General features: G+C 43.0%; 1 protein-coding gene across 1 annotated transcript in view; it reads right to left on the reverse strand.

The window, feature by feature from the left end:
- myo1d (myosin 1D) overlaps window positions 1–21,505 on the reverse strand; it is a 147,138-nt gene that overhangs the window by 64,207 nt on the left and 61,426 nt on the right. The window contains exon 16 of the mRNA XM_080455315.1: window positions 15,943–16,150. Coding sequence (XP_080311441.1) covers window positions 15,943–16,150 — 208 coding nt within the window. The remainder of the gene's footprint in view (window positions 1–15,942; window positions 16,151–21,505) is intronic.

Genomic DNA, 21,505 nt, shown 5'->3' on the forward strand with positions numbered 1-21,505 from the left:
ATCCACACAGTGCATTCCACTGACCGATCTTATTCCTTATTAGTCTGTTTCCTGCTATAACACTGAAACTGAGTTTTGTTGACAACAGTCAAAGAAGGGACACCTGCTGCATGGTCCATTGCCAATGGAGACGGAGAGGACAGACGAGGATGACTCATTGTTATTTTCATGCAGCCTCCTCCGAATCAAATCCAAGTGATTTATTTTGTAGCTCGTTGCCCCCCCGAGTGCTATTGTTGGCTACTCAGGGGGATGCAAACAGCGCTTTCGATCCGGTGTGATTGCTCTTCCAAGAGATTGGCCCTGCTTCCGCTAAAGCGGCGACTGATGACCTGGCTCTCTGCATGTCCTCCGTGCTGCCCTAGATGCCTCATTCATAATGGATGAAATGGAACAAGCCAGGGACCAATACATATTCATTGGTCTAATCAACCCCCAGGAAAACCCTCCCACATGGTTAGGGTACACAAAGTAAAATCCTGAGTGTTTAATTTAACAGTTACGAAAGGAAATATTTTGTCTCAGAGTTACAAGATAAATTAACAGTGAGGATTTTGCTGTGTAGTGATGATGGGCTGAATGGAATGCACTGACTGGACCTGGATTGGAGTCTTAGCATTAACTAGGCTAAAGAGTCAAATACATTCGAATTCATTTAGGATCATCCAGAGCGTTAACCTCACATTCAAGGAGGTTTTAGAAGCATGTGTTAATATATGATGAAGTATTAACATGGAGTCAGGGAGAAAATGTGACTGGCTATTCAGTTGCCTTTATCGTTTTCCTCGAGCATTTGAGCATAATTTGAGTGAACATTTTAATATGTTGTGTATATAGAAGGAAAGAACCAGTGTTTTACACGTGTAGGCTAATTTCCATAATTTCTACCTGTATTTTTAGATGATTCATGATTCTCCATTTCATTGCTTTGTTGTTGGAATTAATCATCAATCATTTACTGAAAATAACTTCTTGATTTTGTCAAGGGTCATAAAAATGCTTGTGAATGTTGGATTGCTGAATGCTACTTGGCTGGTAGACAATGTAGTCCATCAGCCAAACATTACTTTATTATTAATGTCTTCAAAGTGACCTTCATTTCTGCTGCTTGCAGGTAATTAGTAATTGCATCAGAGCCGGACTGATACTGGATTTTTGGGGACAATGCCAAAACTGATATTAGGGAATAACAAATTCTGACCGCTATAAAAACACTTGTGACAAAGATATGTACAATAAAATGTGTTGCCCAAAATGACCAGTGCATAGAAAGAGTAAATAGAATAGAAGAAAACGCATTATGTTCCATGCAAAATAATAATAATCATCAAATTGGCGCATGTCAAACAACATCTGGTTATGGATACAGCTATGGAAGGCCAGACAAGGAAAGAAAAGTCTAATTCACTGAATCGACTAATTTCCAATAAGCAGAAAACGGCAAATTTACAGAGCTGGATTGATGGAATTTCAAAACCTCTGGGATCTAATCAGCAGCGAAGACCATCTGACTTTGAATCAGAAATACATCATACAGTATTTGCTAATTACTTTGGCAACTGGGTTAACAAATATACTACCGGTAATACAGTACTTACTGTAAAACTCAGTTAAGTGTACTTTGCTGTGATTGTTGTGTTCCCTCACACGGTCTAGATTTCCTGTAGTAAAGACTGATATTCAAAAACAGATTTAAACACAGTCCCTTATAATCCGCAAAGCAAATGCTATTTGATCGAGTTGTGCCTGGAAGTTGAACTGCATTATCTAAGACCTCATATTATGAACTAAACATTACTGCTGCAGGGTGAAGGAAAGGAGATGAGATACCGTAAGAGAAAACCCAAAAATAGCAAAAGCATTCATGCTGAAAGAATCTCAACACGCAAGTTCGCACTAGTGATGGGCCGATACCACATTTCTTCAATTCGATACTGATATTTTTGGGGGCGATTTTCCGATACCGATACCGGAACCGGAAACGGGACCGGAAATGGCCGTAAACCGGAAACGGAAGTACCAGAAACGGAACCGGAAATGGCCGTAAACCGGAACCGGAAGTACATTAAAAGGTATCGATATTTTTTTTTAAGTATCGATACCAAACGATATTCAGACAATTGATCGATATATCGATACTTGTATCGCTATGCCCATCACTAGTTCGCACGCACACACACAGTCCAATTACATATGTCCAGACATACAGTAAGATATTTTAGTCAGGATGACTAGCTCCCTCAATTAGCCAAGCAGCATGCTAAGCTAAAGTAGGGACTGCAATGCTGAAACCCCCCATGGGTATACAAGAGGGGCCCAAAGCGCAAAACACTAAATGTCAGTATTCATATTTTTTTGCCAGCAGCAGCGTGTGTCGCAGCATTGATGTAGCAGAGAACAAGTGTAGGAAAAAGAGTCATATTGAAATGGACCGTCTGTTGTGAGAATGGGCTGTAATTTATCTGTAGAAATGCGTGGCTGACTGAAACACTGATTCAATCAGTGCGCCCGCTGTGACATGTTGTGAGCTTATAGATCTGTATTTTCGGTGCGCAACACCAGTGCGCAACCAAGTGTAGGTTAGGCATAATGCGAAGCTTCATAACAACCGTATCCAAGGTCGATAGCGTTGCTGTCGACTGGAAACCTTGTATGTACAAAACCGTTCCTTTTTTATTATTATAAAAATAAAAATAAATTTAATTGTGAAAATAGCTGATCTACAAGCTCACAAAGTGTTGCATTTTCATTACTTTTGTGAGACACTATGGTATGGTGAAGTAGAACATTAATTTACAAAAAAAACTAAAAAGGTTGAAACATGGAGAATGAGATACGAGATTTCTCCCCGACAGCAACGACATATAGATTGACAATCAGATTTTCTTTCTGTCTCTTTTTTCCCCCCAGATTTTCAGATTTACAGCTCAGTGAGAATATCACGTGCGGCTGATATCCCATGCATGACACGAGCCACGTCACGTGTAGAGCTTTGTTTATCTATGGCACAAATCATCAATTAGCATGTAAATGATGGGAGGGGGTCAAAGGTTGAACGTAAAGCGCAGAAAAGCAACACCGAATCAGATATAAGCTCAGACATCATCTGGCTCCATTGCCTTAGGAGCCTCATTAGGATGTTTGACAGGTTGAATCTGGGGAAGAGCGTGGAATTTTATGGGATGCTGCAGGCGTGTGTGTGTGCACACACCCACGCACTCGTGCACGTTTGCCCACATGCACACGCCCGCGGCCCACGCTCATACATAAACACAGCCTAACTACGTTCCAATGGTTAAACAGGGATGCAGACGGGCTGATAAGGTGGTGGTGGTGGTTAAGCGGAGTGGTACTACACTCGGGGGATGTTGGATAAATCAGGCCAATAACAAGGCCCCTGTCGGTCAGCCGCACTCTCCTGGCCAATAAAGCCATCTGATGATCCTTTTAGAGACTGTGCCATCATGGAGCCTCCCCGCTCACCGCACTCCGGGGCTCCAGGATTTACGAGCTCATCAAAGCCAGATTGGGGATCTCTCGCCTCGACAAAGTGGGACAGATTGCCGTGGCTTTATTCGGGGGGGCTGGCTGGTTTTGAAATGCATGCTGGGTAAAAGCCTCCACAAATCAAACATGCCGGGACAAAGGGAGGAAGGGTTTGTGTATGTGTTGTTGGGGCAGCTACAGTATACAGGGTTTCATTCGAGATGCTGAGCAACAAAGCAGAACACACCCGGACAGGGGCCGTTATTGGCAACTGAATGTCTTCATCTAGGAGGGAGGAGTTTTTGCTTAGCACTTAAGAGAATGCCCATGCGATGTACAACTCCAATAAGCAAAACAATCAATCAGATAACATTCCAACACGAGAAGACAGACAGCCTGGTCTGAGGGCTTGACACACTTCACTGCAATCCAGTGCTGAGCGGCTGAATTTCCGCATCCTCCAGGGACGCTGGGGGCGGTTTGCCGGTGACATGCCTGATACACAGGGTGGGTGGAGGGAGCCGGTAATCTAGCCGACTGTGTGTGACACAGTTTTGTAAGGCCGCCGCGTGCTGTGACCGCAGGCTCTCGCAGGGGACAGTGGGTCGAGGCACGGGCCAGCAGTTATTAGCATAAATCAATATGCTGTAGTGCCGGGGTGTGCAGCGCAAACGCCACTGACATTACTACGCTTAAGGGCTGTAACTGCTGACGATAACACCCTGTCACCTCCTCCACCCCATGATTCCAGCACGTTATCTTTGACTCATTTCAAAACTCGTGTCTCGGGGGTACTGTGATGGAATGATGTGAATGAAGCATATGCATGAAAATTATACAATCTAATTAAAAGGCGGGTATTGAATATGAAATTGAAAGCCTCTAGATGGCCCATCCATCAATGAGATGGGATAGGGATAATAGACTGGGAGAGTATTGCTTACCGTAATTAATGTGTCGGCTCACAGCGCATTGCTTGGCAACATGTTGTGAGCTTTTTTTGGCACACAAAACTAAAGTAAAAATCTGGCTTATTGCAATTGAAGGTTAAAATGGACAGAGCAGAGACCCTTCCCAGTACTACAAAAGACATCTAATCTGAGATGATTAAAATACTGAAGAAATCAGGATCACAAACATAAATTTAAACACGGTCATATGATGTACAAAATCCTCAGTGTTCATTTAACTTGGAGAGTGTAACACTGAGGATTTTACTGTGTATCAATGAATAACATCTTGATTTCCGGTTTAACAATGAAAACCAATGAGATCACTATCCATCCACATCGTACCACATCCATCCTTAACAGCAAGCAATCAAAGATAGAGAGGGTGGTTCTGTGAGGAGTTTCAGAATGACAAGTGAAGGTCAAATCGGAGGAAAGCGGTGCACCATGGCTCCGAGCCATACCTCGGTTGCCATGGAGAGAGCCCTATGGATTAAGTCTTTGGTACAACTGTTGACTTAAGGGGGGATATACTTAGCCTATGGCATTGTTTCAACATTCAGATCAAAAGGAAAACAGAAGCTGCAGTTTCTCTGAAACAAATAATTTTTCAGAAGCCCTAGACTAAATGATTCTGAGTTTTTATTCATGTTGGACATGGATAACTAGACTTGTGAGGACCAGAGAACATGCATTATACATAACAACACCCCAATACCCATTGTAAGCAGGGAAGTGTTGTGTTTCAGGAGTGGGAAATAGTTACACAACACAAGGTGAAGGTGAAGGTGAATATTCAAATGGCTTGAGTGCAAATTGAGCTAAATGAGGAAAACATAATAGCCTCAAAGGTAGAGCATGAATACAAAGTTGACTAATGCATTTTTCATAATGAAAACTGTCCATGCGCACTGAGTTTCTCAACTTTTAAAACCATCCACAATGCCAAAATCAAATAAACTTCTCTCCATAGATTCAATGTGGCACAGGTGACACTACTGAGGTGTTTTCTGGCAGTCGGGGAGTTGAACGGTAACTAACACATCTTGACAGGTTCAGCAGAGATCAGAGGCTTAGGGCTCCTGTTTCTGCTGAGTTCTGGCAGGAGACAGATCACTTCTGGATGGGTAGGCAGACAGGAGGCCAGCCAGCTCTAGCCCAGCACTAAACAGTCTGCAAGAAATGACAGGGGCCAAATAGGGGACTGTTCATTATTAATACCACTTCCAAAACAAAGATTATTTATCCAGTAGGTTGTCAGATGATCAAACAGCTCTTTACTTGTCTTCTACCCTTTGCAGTTAGCTCAGGCCCTCGCAACCCTTCCTTGGTCCTGCAGAGTGAAAACACCTAGTCTTGGATGGGCAAGCACAGTGTTCTCTATGCCTGATAAAAGCTAGACAGGGACGCATCAAGACCATGTGAGAAGCGATTAAAGCGGAGGCCCACAATACACAGGGGACATCTTTCCGTCACTGTCCCAGCTCTGCCTGGCACTGATGACAGACTCTGTGACGGGAACGGCTTCAATTTATGAAATATTCATTTAAGACATTGAGAGGCAGTCGGGGGAGGGGTGATGTATAATTTATGGCATCAGCATTTGTCTTTCAACTCTTCCCCAGGTTATGATGATTGGAGGGAATTGCTGTTGCTGCTGCTTCTGTATTCCAATTGACAGGCTGTTGTTGATACTGCTGTGTTCCTAGAGCAGCTATATGCATGTTGTTGTTGTTGTTGTTGATGATGCTGCTGTGTTCCTAGAGCAGCTATATGCATGTTGTTGTTGATGCTGCTGTGTTCCTAGAGCAGCTATATGCATGCTGATGTTGATGCTGCTGTATTTCTGGAGCAGCTATAGCCAGGTTGTAGTGGATGCTGCTGTATTTCTAGAGCAGCTATAGCCAAGCAACCAGGTTGTTTTTTTGATGCTGCTGTGTTCCTAGAGCAGCTACTGTATAGCCAGGTTGTTGTAGAGCAGCTATAGGCTGAGTTCAGTGTATAACATTTATTACAGGCCATGCCACTCACAGCAGGGTAGAAGGCAGTCATCAGTATAGACGAATCCACAGACGCGCTGCCTGTTGGCAGCCATAGCTGCGGTGTCAACGCTCCGCACCGCGACACCGCAGCAATGGCCGCCTACAGGCAGCTACAGGCAGCGCGTCTGTGGATTCGTCTATAGGGAGACAGACGGGTCGTATATGTGTAAACGTGAAGGTTGACGGAGCTGGAGAGCTGCCACAGGGAAACGGAGCAGAACCTAGAGCGGAACGCCCCCCGGATGAGACAGATGAGCGGGAGAACGAGGAGAAAGCAAAGGAAGGATGGAGAGAAAGACGGTATGAAATGGAACTGCAAACGAGATCTTCTTCGCGTCTCTCCCCCCCATCACTACCCACACCATCCCACCTCCTCCCGTCTTCTTATCAGCCCCTTCCTGCGCCTCCTCAAAAGAAACAGACGTTACACTCATTTAACGGGGTAATAAAGGGGGGCTGGGTAGGAGTCGGGGGGTGCAGACATAAAAGTACACAGTGTTCCATTCTTGCAGCCATGGGAAGAGGGGGAGCTTTTTAATTCACCAGCAGCGCTACGAGGGGCCACTTATCCCTGTAGTGAAGCGAGTGCAGAAAGTCACTGAATGTGCCTTCTACTTGTTTGATGAGACATGGTGATATTATCATGAATCCACGGGGAAAACAGTGGGATGGCAAAGTGTGCCTGGGCCCCCTGGCAGAAGCACTGACACCCCTGGCAACAGGGGCCCCTGGCTGGCATAAGGCAGGATGGTGTGCCAGGTGCTGATAAGGGGATTGTTTGGCACCAGAGATCCAACACTGACTGGGATGTGTGTGTGTGTGTGTGAGGGACAGGGAGACAAATTTGTAGTCAATGCCGCCTGACTCTATTTGATTGTGTGCATTTGTGTGCATGTGTATGTGGTCGTGCACGTGTCTGTGTGTGAGAGACTGCTGTCCTGCACTGTTTCTCATTTCTCATGCCCTGCATGTGTGCCTGTTCACAGCATTGGCATTGACAGAGGTCAAGATTAAATAAGCCTTCCAGAAAGCCTCCAAGTCTAAAAATTCTCGTGGCCTGTGATGTCTGCTTCAGTGTGATTCCCTCTGGGCTTTCTGCTTGGTTATCAAAGACAGGCCGTACTCGGAGATGCTAGAGTTAGATAGGATTTCCCAAAGGAAGAACTGGGGAGAACACGAGTTGGGCATGTCCGCTGGGACGGCCCACACAAGGCCATGTTGATCAATATGGAGGTCAGCTAATCAATCCCCTGTAGAAGTTAATTCGGCAGCGTAGCATTTCATGTCTGGGAGCCGCAGACTGCAGCTATTCCTCGGTGGAGAGAGATGGCTGAATGCAAGGCAGCTTGAGGAAATCCGCTCATATGCATTTAATGTAATAACAAGCTGGGGAAAACGTATGCGTCTGTCATTTTATGAACGTGCACCTTGCACGGCTAGCAAGTGTACGAGACGCAGTATATGGCACTACCTCTGCCTCCCGGATTATAGCAAACACGCACACGTGCACAAAAACACATTCATGCTGTTGACAGATTGGCGTTTTTCATATTTGATCCTCCTACCAGTGAGCCAGTGGAGACAGCTGGCAGCATCCTACAGGTTTTGTTCCATCGTTGCACACACCCATCCTCCCATCCATCAAGCAGTTAGATCAGGTTCAGCTCTGCAGGCTTATCAGACATGTGTCACAGCACAACACGCCAGGCTGTGTCATCACTGATCAAAGGTGTGATGAGTTTACCAACTAACTATGCAGAGAGATGTGGCGAGTTCAATATTCATATGCAATTCACGACACATACAAAGAATCAATAAAATATCGGTCACGCAGCAATGATGCATGAGTACATTGTGTTCTCTGCTTCAATATCATCAAACTGTCACAATAATAGGAGCTTATTTAGGGATAGAACCATATAGCTACGGTATAACCCATGGCTAATGGTAGATACAGATACATTTTATAATTGTGATCAAATCAAGGCCAAAGTTGGGATTTATTCAAATTAATTAATATGTTGTATTTATACCATTACATTTTTCAAGATGCCCTGGCTGCTCTGTTAACCTATTAGACCTAAGAGAAAAGACACCATCTGTTCTGTCTTTCTTCCTTCCTCACACAGGAAGGTTCTGCAACATGCAGTACAGTGGGTGCGGTATTTTCAGTCCGAAACAAATCAAGTCATACTATAGATAATAATAATAATAATAATAATAAAACTTTATTTATATAGCACCTCTCAAAACTGTGTTACAAAGTGCTTCACAAAGAAAACAAGAAAAGAAAACAGTAACAAAAAAAACAATGCAGGTACAATTCACTTTCATACCGGTGCAGAACCAGCGGAGATAGACTAGTATAATTGACTAGGAGTGGGGGTTAAAAGCTAATCTACAAAAATGGGTTTTTAACCCTTAAGACCTGGAACATCTGTGTCACTTTAGATTTCTTTGGCTATTCAAAAATAGCAGATATACAAGCTCATAGCGCGGCACCGAGTGCCGTGCTACGAGCTTGTAGATCTGCTATTTTTGAAAAATCTTGATTTTATTTATTTATTAATTTTTTCAAAAAACTGTTAGGATTTAGAAAACATTTTTAAGAATCGCCTCAGGTCTTAAAGGGTTAAGGAGGGATTTAGATATATGGTATGCACACTCTCTGGGTATTTGTGTGGTACATCTGATTCAAAAGTGATGCTACCAGCCTCTCCTTTACATATTGTTGTTGCCAAGTGGAGACAGTACAGTACAGTACAGTACCAATAATATGTATACCTTGCTAGCATGTTTTTGACACTTGCTGCTTCTCGCTTGTTCTGTGCACAACATTCATGTCTCTGTGTGTCTCTCTGTGGAGGAGAACTTTCATTCTTAACCACTTTCAACCTGGCGTCCCTATTTTGGGCATGTCATTATTAGGCAAAACCTTTCAAAGATTTGTACCAGGGTACAAACGCTCCGACGAGAGCGAGGCGCACCATGAGCTTTGCATGTCTACTGTATTACTTTTGGGATTTTTTTTAACTAGAGGTTCAAGCTAGAGGTTCTAGGTACTCGGTAGCTACACCTACGTGGCACCGCCAAGCTGACTGATATGGCAATATATGGAGATCTCTGTATCTGTCGGTCCATGTCCCTTTTATGCCCATATATGGAGATCTGCCGGCCGGTCCTCCCTCAAGCTAATTTGAATATACAGGATATGGGGCTTCAATGTAATTGTAAAAATCACACCCAGTGTGAAGTGGGCGGTGTGGTCATCACAGTGGTCATCATAGTGATGGAAGCTCACTTCCAAAAAAATATGGATTTTTGGAAGTGCATAATCCTATTTATAGGTTATTAATGTCATCATGTGTCTCGCTAGCCAATCACAGTGCTGAATAGAGTCAGCCAATAGAGTCAGCCAATCACAGTACAGGAAAGTGGGCCAATCACAGTGCAGGAAACTAATACTAATGAGGTGTCCCAACCCCACTTATAGGGGCGGCTACACTGCCCAAAAATGGGTAAAAATCTAATTATGAAATGTAAACTAAATATTATAAAAAATGGTGGGCAGTGTTGTCAGGGGCCCAGACAGTGGCTGGGCTCCTCCCAACTGTGTCATCATCTTTGAGTGTAATCTATATTGAGCACGTATTTGTATAATGTACATACTGTAGGCAGCTATGTATTTGTGAAAAGCAGAAGTTATCAGATAATTATGTTATGAATGCAGAATGTTATTCAATTAACAAAAGAAAGTTCTTACAACATGTCTTTATTATTTTTGTATTTTTAATTTGTTTTGTAACCCTTATTTTTCACCCGGTGCCAATTTTCTAAGTGATCCTGGGCACTACACTCCCCTCACCAGCCTAGGGAGGCCAGGGCCGAGCTCATGCCTCCTTCAATGCATGAGAGCCAACTGACCTTCTTGTCACCTGACAGGGGGGAGTTTCCCTGGTTGGACGTAGCGCGTGGAAGGAACACGTTATTCCAACCAGTTCCCTTCCCCTCCATCAGGCGCCCCGGCTGTCATGGGGGAGGCGTTATAGTGACCAGGATTACTACATGTTTTTGTGAGGGTATTAACTACCCTGAGAGACACAGGGAGAACATGCAAACTCCACACAGAGACAACATGTCTTTTAATTAATGACTTATAGGCTACACAGAGCAGTAGGCTATACATAATGTTGACAGTTATTCCCTCATATCCCACAATAAAAACGTACATTTTTGAGGAGGGGCCCCAAAAACAAAACAAAAAAACATTGCAAACTTCTTAAGCTATTTTACCTCAAATTAAATGTATAGGTTAATCTATTTTTACCTAAAATGAAATGTATAGGTTAATCAAATATCAAATGTGTGTGGGCCCCTCCTTTGTATTTACAGCAGCGGTTCTCGCTGGGTCTGAGCCTCAAACCCAGGCTCCTGGGGCCCCCTGAAGGGCCCCAGGATATGTATATATCTATGTACATACAGTGTATACAGGGTATTTCTAAATTTACAATTTAATTACTTTTAAGACCTTTTTATTACCAAATTGGCCAAATTGGGAAATATTATGTAAGAAATGCACGTTAGACTTATATTCATTGGAATGCCTTAAATGCTGCCCTCAGAAGGCATTCTAATAAATACAAGTCACATCTCCGTAAGGAAGAGGCAAGCATTGTGAAAATAGCCGATCTACAAGCTCACAACGCCTCGCACTTGTAGTTTGGCTATTTTCACAATATTTATCTGTCTGAGTCAAACTAAATGTAATTCCTACAATTCCAAGTGCTTGTGAGGGTGGGGGGTCCCCAGTTCAAATATGATTCTTTTGGGGGTTCGCGGTCTGTCTGAAGAGTTTGTGAACCGGGTTTAAGTGGTTAACAGCTTACATGTAGCCAGGCTAGCATACATGGCAATTGGCAACAGTTTGTGTCGTGTGTGACATGTGTGTGACATCAGACCACAGCTCTGCTCAGCCTATATAAAGTGTGAAGATGCCTTTACACTTCCATTTCCTACCTGTACCACCGACAGTAAAGGTATGTCAAAGAAAGAGCGAAAGACAATTTATAGAGAGTGAGAGAAGCGAGAGATAGAAAGCATATTGAACCACTGCTCCTGGGAGGAGTGACTTCCTGATATTCCCAGACTCAGGTATTCTGTTCAAATATCCAGCTCTTTAACCAGCCCGAAACAAGGAGACACAGACGAAGGAAGATCTTACAGTCATCGACAGTTTAGCAAGACTTCAACACAGCTTTGGGAACAACTAAAGAAACATAAGCTGACTTACACAGGCAAGAAAACCCACATCTGTAAACCGTGTTTCACTAAGATAAGTGACATGAATATACACCAGCCTATCCACACTGGAGAAAAACCTTCCCACTGTAAACAGGGTGACAAGACTTTCAGTCTGTTAAGTAATCTGAAGACTCACCAGCGTGTCCACACCGGAGATAAACCTTTCCAATGTAAACAGTGTGACATGAGTTTCAGTCAGTCAAGTGACCTGACAAGACATCAGCGCATCCACACTGGGGAAAAACCTTTCCACTGTAAACAGTGTAACATGGGTTTCAGTCATTAAGTCATTTGAAGACACACCAGCGTATCCACACTGGGGAAAAACCCTTCCACTGTAAAAAATGTGACATGAGTTTCAGTCATTTAAGTGACCTGCAAAGGCATCAGCGCATCCACACTGGGGAAAAACCTTTCTACTGTAAACAGTGTAACATGAGTTTCAGTCGGTTAAGTAATTTGAAGAGACACCAGCGTATCCACACTGGGGAAAAACCCTTCCACTGTAAACAGTGTAACATGAGTTTCAGTCAATTAAGTAATCTGAAGACTCACCAGCGTGTCCACACCGGAGATAAACCTTTCCAATGTAAACAGTGTGACATGAGTTTCAGTCTGTTAAGTAATCTGAAGACTCACCAGCGTGTCCACACCGGAGATAAACCTTTCCAATGTAAACAGTGTGACATGAGTTTCAGTCAGTCAAATGACCTGACAAGACATCAGCGCATCCACACTGGGGAAAAACCTTTCTACTGTAAACAGTGTAACATGAGTTTCAGTCGGTTATATAATTTGAAGACACACCAGCGTGTCCACACCGGAGATAAACCTTTCCAATGTAAACAGTGTGACATGAGTTTCAGTCAGTCAAGTGTCCTGACAAGACATCAGCGCATCCACACTGGGGAAAAACCTTTCCACTGTAAACAGTGTAACATGGGTTCAGTCAGTTAAGTCATTTGAAGAGACACCAGCGTATCCACACCCGGGGAAAAACCTTCCCACTGGAAACAGTGTGACCAGAGGTTCAGTCGGTTAAGTAATCTAACGACACAGCAGTGTCACCACAAGAGAAAAACCTTCTGTAAACAGCGTGACGAAAGTTACAATGAGTTAGGTCACCTGAAGACCAGTGGTGTAGTGGTGATTTTCTAACTAAGGGGACGCCAATGTTGACCTCACGCGCACACGCATGCACATGCACGTGCGTGAATGCGCACAGACACACTCTGACCAGTATTATGAAACATACATTTTTAGCTTGATGTTTGAGGTTTATATGTGCATTAAGTAGTTTTAGGTTGACATTTTCATTTAGTTTTAGTTTTCTTTGCAACTTCCAAGGAATGCCTTGATTTATTCAACCTAAGAAAGAAAGGTAGGAGAATAGAATGCATATAGGCTATCAACCAGTGATGGTGGAAAAGCAAAAACGAAGATGGACGGCTATCCTGATTCCTGACTATGGCTTGTGAAACGTGTTTGATCTTTCATTCCATTGCCCTGGCTAGAACAACGCATTCTACTGAATGGAGAGACCAGAGGGGGACAAGGACTGACAGTCACAGAGATCTCCATATATGGGGATTATGGGCATAAAAGGGACACAAACAGAAGGTAGACAAACAGACGCACGCACGCACGCACGCTGTAGAAACCTCCACGAGGACCCGGATGTAAACAAAGGGTGCGTGCACGATGGTCGAGGGTCCCGACTAGCGCCTAGAACAATAACATTTCTAACGCAATCCACCATTGCAGAGTGATCGCCCGTCGAAAATGACTTGTTTTCATCACGGTAAAAAGATATGGAGATATGGACCGTTTTCTCAAGATCCTATCATTGGACTCATTGGAGTGGACGGGAGGTAGGTTTTTTGGACTGGATTCACATCCGTCCATTCCATTTTACAGGGACCTAGGATGATTACTAAGTTGCGTTAGAGTGCCCCTTGTGGAAAGGAAAAAACGAACGATAATTCTCGTTTATGGCACTCGAGGGGTGTATTTACAAACACGAAAGGTTTGGCACTCAATGTGTTAAATGATTGTGCTGAATAACACAGAGACTTTTCACATGTATTTTGCTGACTTGTTCAATTCTTCAGAGCAATTTATATTCAGAACAAGAGCTGGTTAATTATAATGACTAGTCCATACCCGGTCGACGCATCCGTGGGGGGATATGCGCACATGATGGCAACCCGGGAGCCATTCATCCCATAGCTGGGCAGCCGTAACCATGGCGACATTCTTTTTACATAAAAACGTGAATAAACAGCTGACAGTTGGGGAAATCGAAAAACGGGCTTCGCAGTTCCGTGCAGTTCCGTCAATGGCTGTGTGCAATTTCAGCTCAATTGCTCCAGCCACTGATAGGCGGGTGCAGTTATGAAAAAAAAGCACCTTACCCAAAACAAATTGCAACAAAACGTTTTTCGACAGTTTTTTGTAGTATTAGGTGTCCTTAATAACATACTAAAAGTTTACCAAAGTTTGATCACTGGAAAGGTGTTATTTTCAAGATGGCGTCCAAAATGGCTAAAAATCTTTAAAATAACCTAACTCCTTCAGTACTTTTTGTGTCTAACCCTATGTTTTGGGGGCATAGAAATCCACAGGACTTGTCCAAATTGCAGAGATACATTTAGATAATTGTGAAATCCAATATTTTGTTTTTGACTATTAAAACCCTGAAATGTTCACCCGTTTCAACTAGTTATATTTGTTTTACTGGAACAAGGCTTCAAGATATCCTCAAAACACAACAAAACAATAGTAAAAAATTTCAGTCATTCAGAAGGTGGCAGAGAAAGAGAATATTGTCAGTTGATATAGTATTGCTTGCAATATTGAAACATTTTGGATAGCTCTGCGGATCAAATGTGAATCAAACTGTCATCTTGTAGACAAAATGTTGAAAAACTTTTTTAACACATTAGGAAGGCAATCAGTGTGAGTGTGTAAAGAGGGGTGGCTACGGAGGTTAGTGCAGAGCTGTCAGAACCCATTTCTCTACTGGGTGCCTAGGCAGAGGGGAGTATGAGGGTGGGGTTGTGTGAGGAGGTAAAATGGGGTCTGGTGTAGAGTTTAGTGGGCCTAGGGTTCCCCTCAGGTGGGTACAGGGGAGTATGGGGAGTGGGGGTCACTGGATTGCTCCCTGGGCACTTGGAGCACAGAAGAGCAAAGTTATAGGAGCCAAGGAGACCCTGAGCTTCTCCTCTCCCCCATGTCCGAGGTGCAAAACCTTCAACAGTTGGCTCAGACATGTCCCATTAAAGCTATAGTGGGGCACTTGGGAGCTCAGGACGAGTGCTCATAGGCAGCTAAAGAGAATGGGGCTTGTCAGCCCCTGATGCACGTTGTGCATCGCGATAGCCAAATTCCAATTTTCAAGTGTCCATCCTCAAGTCCTCCACTCCCGCCTAAGCCCTGCCTCCGAGCGAGGAGGCGAGGAGGCAAGGAGCGTCATTTTGAAGTGACAGCAATTATGACGTGTCACACAGTTGGATTGAGGAGAACCAGGCAGAACAATTTTGGGCTCACCACCGTCGCTCACAGAGGTTTGTCAAATTATGGGAGGATAATATGATTAGGGCTTTGCAACTATAATACTTAGGTCACCAAATTATATTCTCTAACTGTGACAAACAAAATATTTGTGGCTGAGTGATGTTTTTCATTATCACCAGAATGACATTCTGTTATTTATTGCAAAGGCCGTAGTGGATCTGATCGTAACAGTACAGTCTCATTAAGAAGAAATAAAAAATATATATTATTATTGCATATAATGTCATAATAGGTTAACTGTCAGGCAGTGAAAATAGTGTGAACATTTGGCAAAAAGAGATTTGGTGCAGACAGAAAAAAGGAGGTAGCCTTGCATAGACTCCTGGGGAACTCCAGTAAACAAAGTATACAGGGTTTAACTGGTGGATAGAAAGAATAATAATCGAAAGGTATATCATGGTTGCACAAGTCAAAGTCAACAACGCACAATTTAATTAACTCAGCGTGTTAATACATCTCTGACTGTGTAGAAATGTACCATCTCAGGTACATTTTTCAGGCTCAGAGTTACATTAACAGTCTAGATTTTTGCATCATGATATGTACAGGAAATTAATCTGTAGGGAATGAATTTGTATAGGGCTCACCTTCTGAAGGAATAGGACTATTCTTTGGACCATGTCAGCGCGCTGCTCCTCAAGGCTGAAGAGTGTGCGTGGCGTGCGGATGAAGACCTTTGTCTTTCCATAGGCCACATCGTGGTCGAAGCCGCAGCCCTGCATGAGCCTCTTCACTGCGTCCTTGTCCGATGGGAGGTCGTGATTGGGCCACGTGAACTCCGAGATCATCTTATACCTGAGGGGGGGGGGCGGGGTACGTGGTCACATAAGGACGCATGATACATGAGAAACACTATACATGTGTGGCATTGTAAATTATTAATCGCAAACCACCAAAATACAAGAAAATAAAAAACAATATAAGGTATGTTCAACTGAAAAATATAATATAGCATCACTGAAGCCTAAACTCTATACAGCGCAAGGAAAAGGACAAGTGGTCAAATTAGTAAAGTGCATCAATTGCTTTAGAAGTGTACACTGATTAACTAAAGGCAGGGCAACAGATAACCTTAAATGCAGTTTATTCAAATAATGTGGAAGAAACAGTGCTTATGTTATAATTTGGCATTCTCATAAACAATAAATATGTTTTATAAATGTAGGAAAAGGGTGTTTGAACACCTAAAACTGCCCAACCCCAACATTCAATAATCATTCAGTTGAGCAGTTTTGTGATGTCAGGAGTGGAAGAAGTCATCCTGGTAAATTCACCCAAACTCCCTATAAAGAAATACAAGGATACTTTTGCAATACAGTGCTTTTACAGAGAGGCATCCAGAGCATTGCAAACATAGCTGGTTTTGAATGCTAGACATTTACAATATTCATTTATAGGCCAATATTGTTCTCAAAGTACTGTGGATACAGTATGCAAATCTAGCAACTTCCTCCACTTGGATTGTGATTCAACCCTGCTACCTACACAGTCACCTTTTCAGAACTTCTAATTCAAAGTCATTAAAACAACTGCTATTGTTGTTTAGACTAGTATGTAAATATCATAAATGGTCACTTATCTGTTGCCCTTCCTTGAACCCATTAAAACCGGAAAAGCACCTGTGTCATTTTAGATTTTAACCACTTTAACTATTATTTTATACTTTGGCTATTCAAAAATAGCAGATATACAAGCTCATAGCGCATCACCTGTTCAGTGAGGAGCGCAACTGGGAAGGATAGCGTGTTCCTCTGCACACGTATTGCCCTCTCGGTGCAACTTCTCAAAGTCAGGTGAAAAGAAACGGCTGGTGACTCCATGTGTATCAAGGGAGACACATGGCTGACTACACAAGACCAATGGACTATACATATGGGGGGAAATGGCTAAATGACTAAAGAATAAGGACACTAATTACTGTGTAATGCTATTGAGATACTCCCATAGGAGTAGTACTTGGTGACAGAAGGACATAAAAAAGATTAAACTTGAAGCATATTCCAACTAGATACCCTTGAGGACTGAAAACCTTTTACATGGTTCAGTAAAGGTACATCATTTATTTAAAACCTAGTTTCTCTATGGAAGTGAGTATGCTCTGTTCCATTTCACACCACTTAAGGAGAACAGAAGTACTGTATAATACAGTCGGGTACAGACTAAACTGAACTCTTAATTAATATAACAGTACAGTGCTGCGCTGCTTTGACCTTTCTTTGAAAGTGCTTTTGTTATACATATTGTACAATAAAAGTTCTTAGTAGTGCATGTCACATTATCTGTCACCAAGAGCTTTTAAAATCTTGTGATGTCAAAGCATAGAGCAGCAGTCATGTTATTTGCCGGTATAAGATCTTTTTAATTCCTATAATAGCAACGTTTGCATTGGCACAGGTCAGGTTATTTGCTGCTGTAAGTGCTTGTCAATATTTATTAGGGCTGGTGGCCTCAGTCACTACTAGGAGTCAGAGAAGGAGAGACAGTAATGTAAGATATCACAACAAGAAGGCATTACTGCTTATTGGGACACATGTTCATTCACATAACATTGTTTGGTCTGTGTTGACAGTTGTGAGTCAGAGACAAACTACTTAACCCTATATATTTTGTTGACTGGGGTCCCCCAGGGGTCTGTACTTGGTCCACTTTTTTGTCCCCTCTGTACCAAATCTCTTTGGTGGAAATAGCCGATCTACCAGCACACATCACGTCACGCATTGTGAGCTTGTAGATCTGCTATTTTTGCAGAATTTTCGCCTATTATGACAGAATGCCCTGAATAGGGACCCTAGCATTCATGTGGTTAAGCCGGAACACATGGAGACATCTTGAGGGAAAGCGGGTCAGAGTGAGCCAATGAAATGTCTTTATCGAAATCCAAAAAACAGACACATTTTGGTCCCCTAAGCATTTTCAGCCCCACTAGCACCACCAGTACAGATGGCAATGGCAGTTGCTCCATCCGTCCGTCCGTCCGTCCGTCCGTCCGTCCAATACTTTGGTCCCAAACACTACAATATATCTCGAGTACTACTTGCCACAGAAAAAAGTCTGGTTAAGCAAAAACTTAAAAAGGAATAAAAACATGGGTTATTCCAGGACAGCAATGATGCAGTCCTCCTGCCAAGGCAAAGACAGAGAGTCATCTCCCATCAAGCCTTTCAACAGGATCCAATGCTTGTCATTTCACCGTCACCCAAGTGCCAGGGACTGCCAGGGACTGATGTCACACCAAGTTCAGATACAAAATCAGTGTGGGTGGGTATCACGGGGACGATCTCAGATCAGTTTTACACAAACAAAAAAAGCAAACATTGAAAACCTAATCTACTATTCCACCCTAATGGACTCTAAGAGAATGAGACAGTTGGGAAGTACAAGCAATGCCAAGATGGAGACGAGGTGTGCATGTGTGTTCATGAGTGTGAGTCCAACATGTTGCGTTGGTGTGCGTGCGTGCGTGCGTGCGTGCGTGCGTGCGTGCGTGCGTGCGTGCGTGCGTGCGTGCGTGCGTGCGTGCGTGCGTGCGTGCGTGCGTGCCCACACATTTTGTTTGCACATTTGTCTAATTACATGAGGGACAGCTTAGCCAGACAGACCTTATGATTCTGTTATTTATATCAAATCCTTATGGGCCATTTGGTCTGAGAAATGTTCGATGTAAACATAATATAGAAAATATCCTCCTGTTGACTTAAAATATCAAAACGTGCTTCCATCCTAGAAAGACTGCATTCAAATATGCCTATGATGTTAAGAGCTCATGCTTTTACGCCTTTGTGGTAGCGTGCGTGAGAGGACTGTGCCGGATCTTATCCGGTGTGAGTGACTTGGTGCAGTGACATCAGCACTGTCGCATCGCTCCCTCTCGTCCTCTGCAGGGAAACACGAGGTGACATGTGAGTGTGTGTGTGTGTGTGTGTGTGTGTGTGTGTGTGTGTGTGTGTGTGTGTGTGTGTGTGTGTGTGTGGCTCCAAGGAGCCATCTCTCTCACCACCGCTACCCTCCTACTGTACATGCATCTCTCACGTGACTGGATCTTTCAGCTTATAGAGTTTTATTCCTGTTTTTGGTGTACTCGGTTGTCCTATTCTATCATGCGCTTCGGCCAACACAGGACATTCTTTTGACCATTTTCGGCGAGTGACTTTAAAGGAAGAAAACAGATCCCAACGGATTGGGACAGGTGGACGATTTGCGATGCAAAGCTGTTCTAAAGATTATTTGTATTCTCATCTCCACATTAAAATATGCTGCACACAGTACACAGACACCCCGCCCCCCAATTCATTACAACTCCGTGCCAGTGTGTTGCATGGCTGCTACTGGCCAAGGGCAGAGGACGAGAATCCTCATGAGAAAACCAATCATCTGTGAAGCGAAATGTTCCTGACATCTCTGACTGAACACAGAGGAAGAGGGGACTTACGTGCTTCCTGTACAGACGAAAAACGACGCAAAGCCAGCTGAACATAAGCAGGTTGGGCCACCAAGTCACTGTGTTGCGTATGTTCTCTAACCACTATTTAACCAGGAATATTGACTGAGAACATATCCATGGCCTCAACTTGAAGGCAGTTCTTGCATTTGGATGAAGGGTCCATACATTATTCACACTCACACACGGAGCTGTGTGGCTCCACCATGATGCTACTGGCCACTGAGCAAAACCTCTGCTGAAGCTGGTGGGAGATCAGGGTCGTGCTTAAAGACAAAGGCACATGGCTGTTTTGGTCATGTCATTATATATATATATATTTTTTGAAGTCTTCAAAATTGGCAAAAATAGCAGATCTACAAGTAAAAAAACGCATTGCGATGCGACGCATTGTGAGCTTCTTGATCAGTTATTTTTGCTATTTGCGGTACGACAAAGTATACAGGGCTTTAGCCGTAACATATAAGTTGTGAACGGAGGGGAGAGGTGCAACCCCCTCCCCCAGAACCCCCCAGCCAAATGGGAGAATCAAACTGGTGGTCTTTCCATCACAAGCCTGTTTCTCTAACCCCCAGTCTCCCTCGATTGTGCAGAGCAGTTTAATAATCCTGATATGCTATCTACATTTTGCGTGGCTGATCTATGCAGGAGAAATCTATATTTCCATCATGTCGACAAACGTAATTCCATCGACTGGGGAAATAAATACCCAGTCTAAAGCTGGCGTGTGCTGAAACATAATAAATAGAAACAATAGTGTCAATACATTTACACCATCGGAGACAATGAGCACCAAGACCCCAGTTATTTCTTCAACTTTGAGTTTCTAATACATAAATGATGTATTTGTGTGTTTTAACCATGAACACTTCAGCTTGGTTTTAACAGCTTGACTGTAATTGGTTTATTTACGTTTGTTTGTGAAGTGTGATGCTGCTGCTTTTGAAAGGGGTTGAATAAACAGTACATCATTAGCTCTGAACAGATGGGTGTGATGCTGCTAATAACGACCACTCTGGGAATACAGTGCACGACGTTCAGCATAGATAAGTACCAACAGAGACCAGGGTAAGAATCTACATGCAGACTGGGATCAGAATGGCATTAGAGATAATGTCAGCATGTATAAGTAAATATTCCAGTATCAAAAACTGACCACATCAAACCTCTACCTAAATGTAACCATAATCTGGTCTAAAATTAATTAATGAATCCCATGCCTATTCTTTGCCCCTTTTTGTGTTATCCTTTTAGCATAGCTTGTCAACTTGTACATGTCGTACTGTTTGCAACGTGTTAAAAAATGCATTCATAAGCTTACCAAAAACACAATAATTATTGCTTAACTATCATCAACTGTCTTCCATCTGATAGTATGTTTAGGGCTTTTGGGAAGAAACAAAACTTACAGTAGTCACTTCAGATTCGCACTAGTGGGTGGAGCTATGGGGAATTATTTTCTGTGTCCGATTATTCGTTATTTCTCGGCTTGATTGATTGATTGATTGAATACTTTATTAGTCAGAAATGTAAACAGCATCAGGTACAGTCAGACATTTAGGCTAAAAGGATAACACAAAAAGTCCTGGGGACTTGTTTCCATTGTGGTCCTATGAGTACGTTCAATTGAATATATACACACAACTGTGTTAACAGCGGGGTTACGCTCCTTTTTCACAGCAGTAATACAAAATTCCAGACCCTCACAACCC

The sequence above is a fragment of the Gymnoscopelus braueri genome (assembly GCF_963280865.1).
Source record: "Gymnoscopelus braueri genome assembly, chromosome: 17".
Taxonomy (NCBI): Eukaryota; Metazoa; Chordata; class Actinopteri; order Myctophiformes; family Myctophidae; genus Gymnoscopelus; species Gymnoscopelus braueri.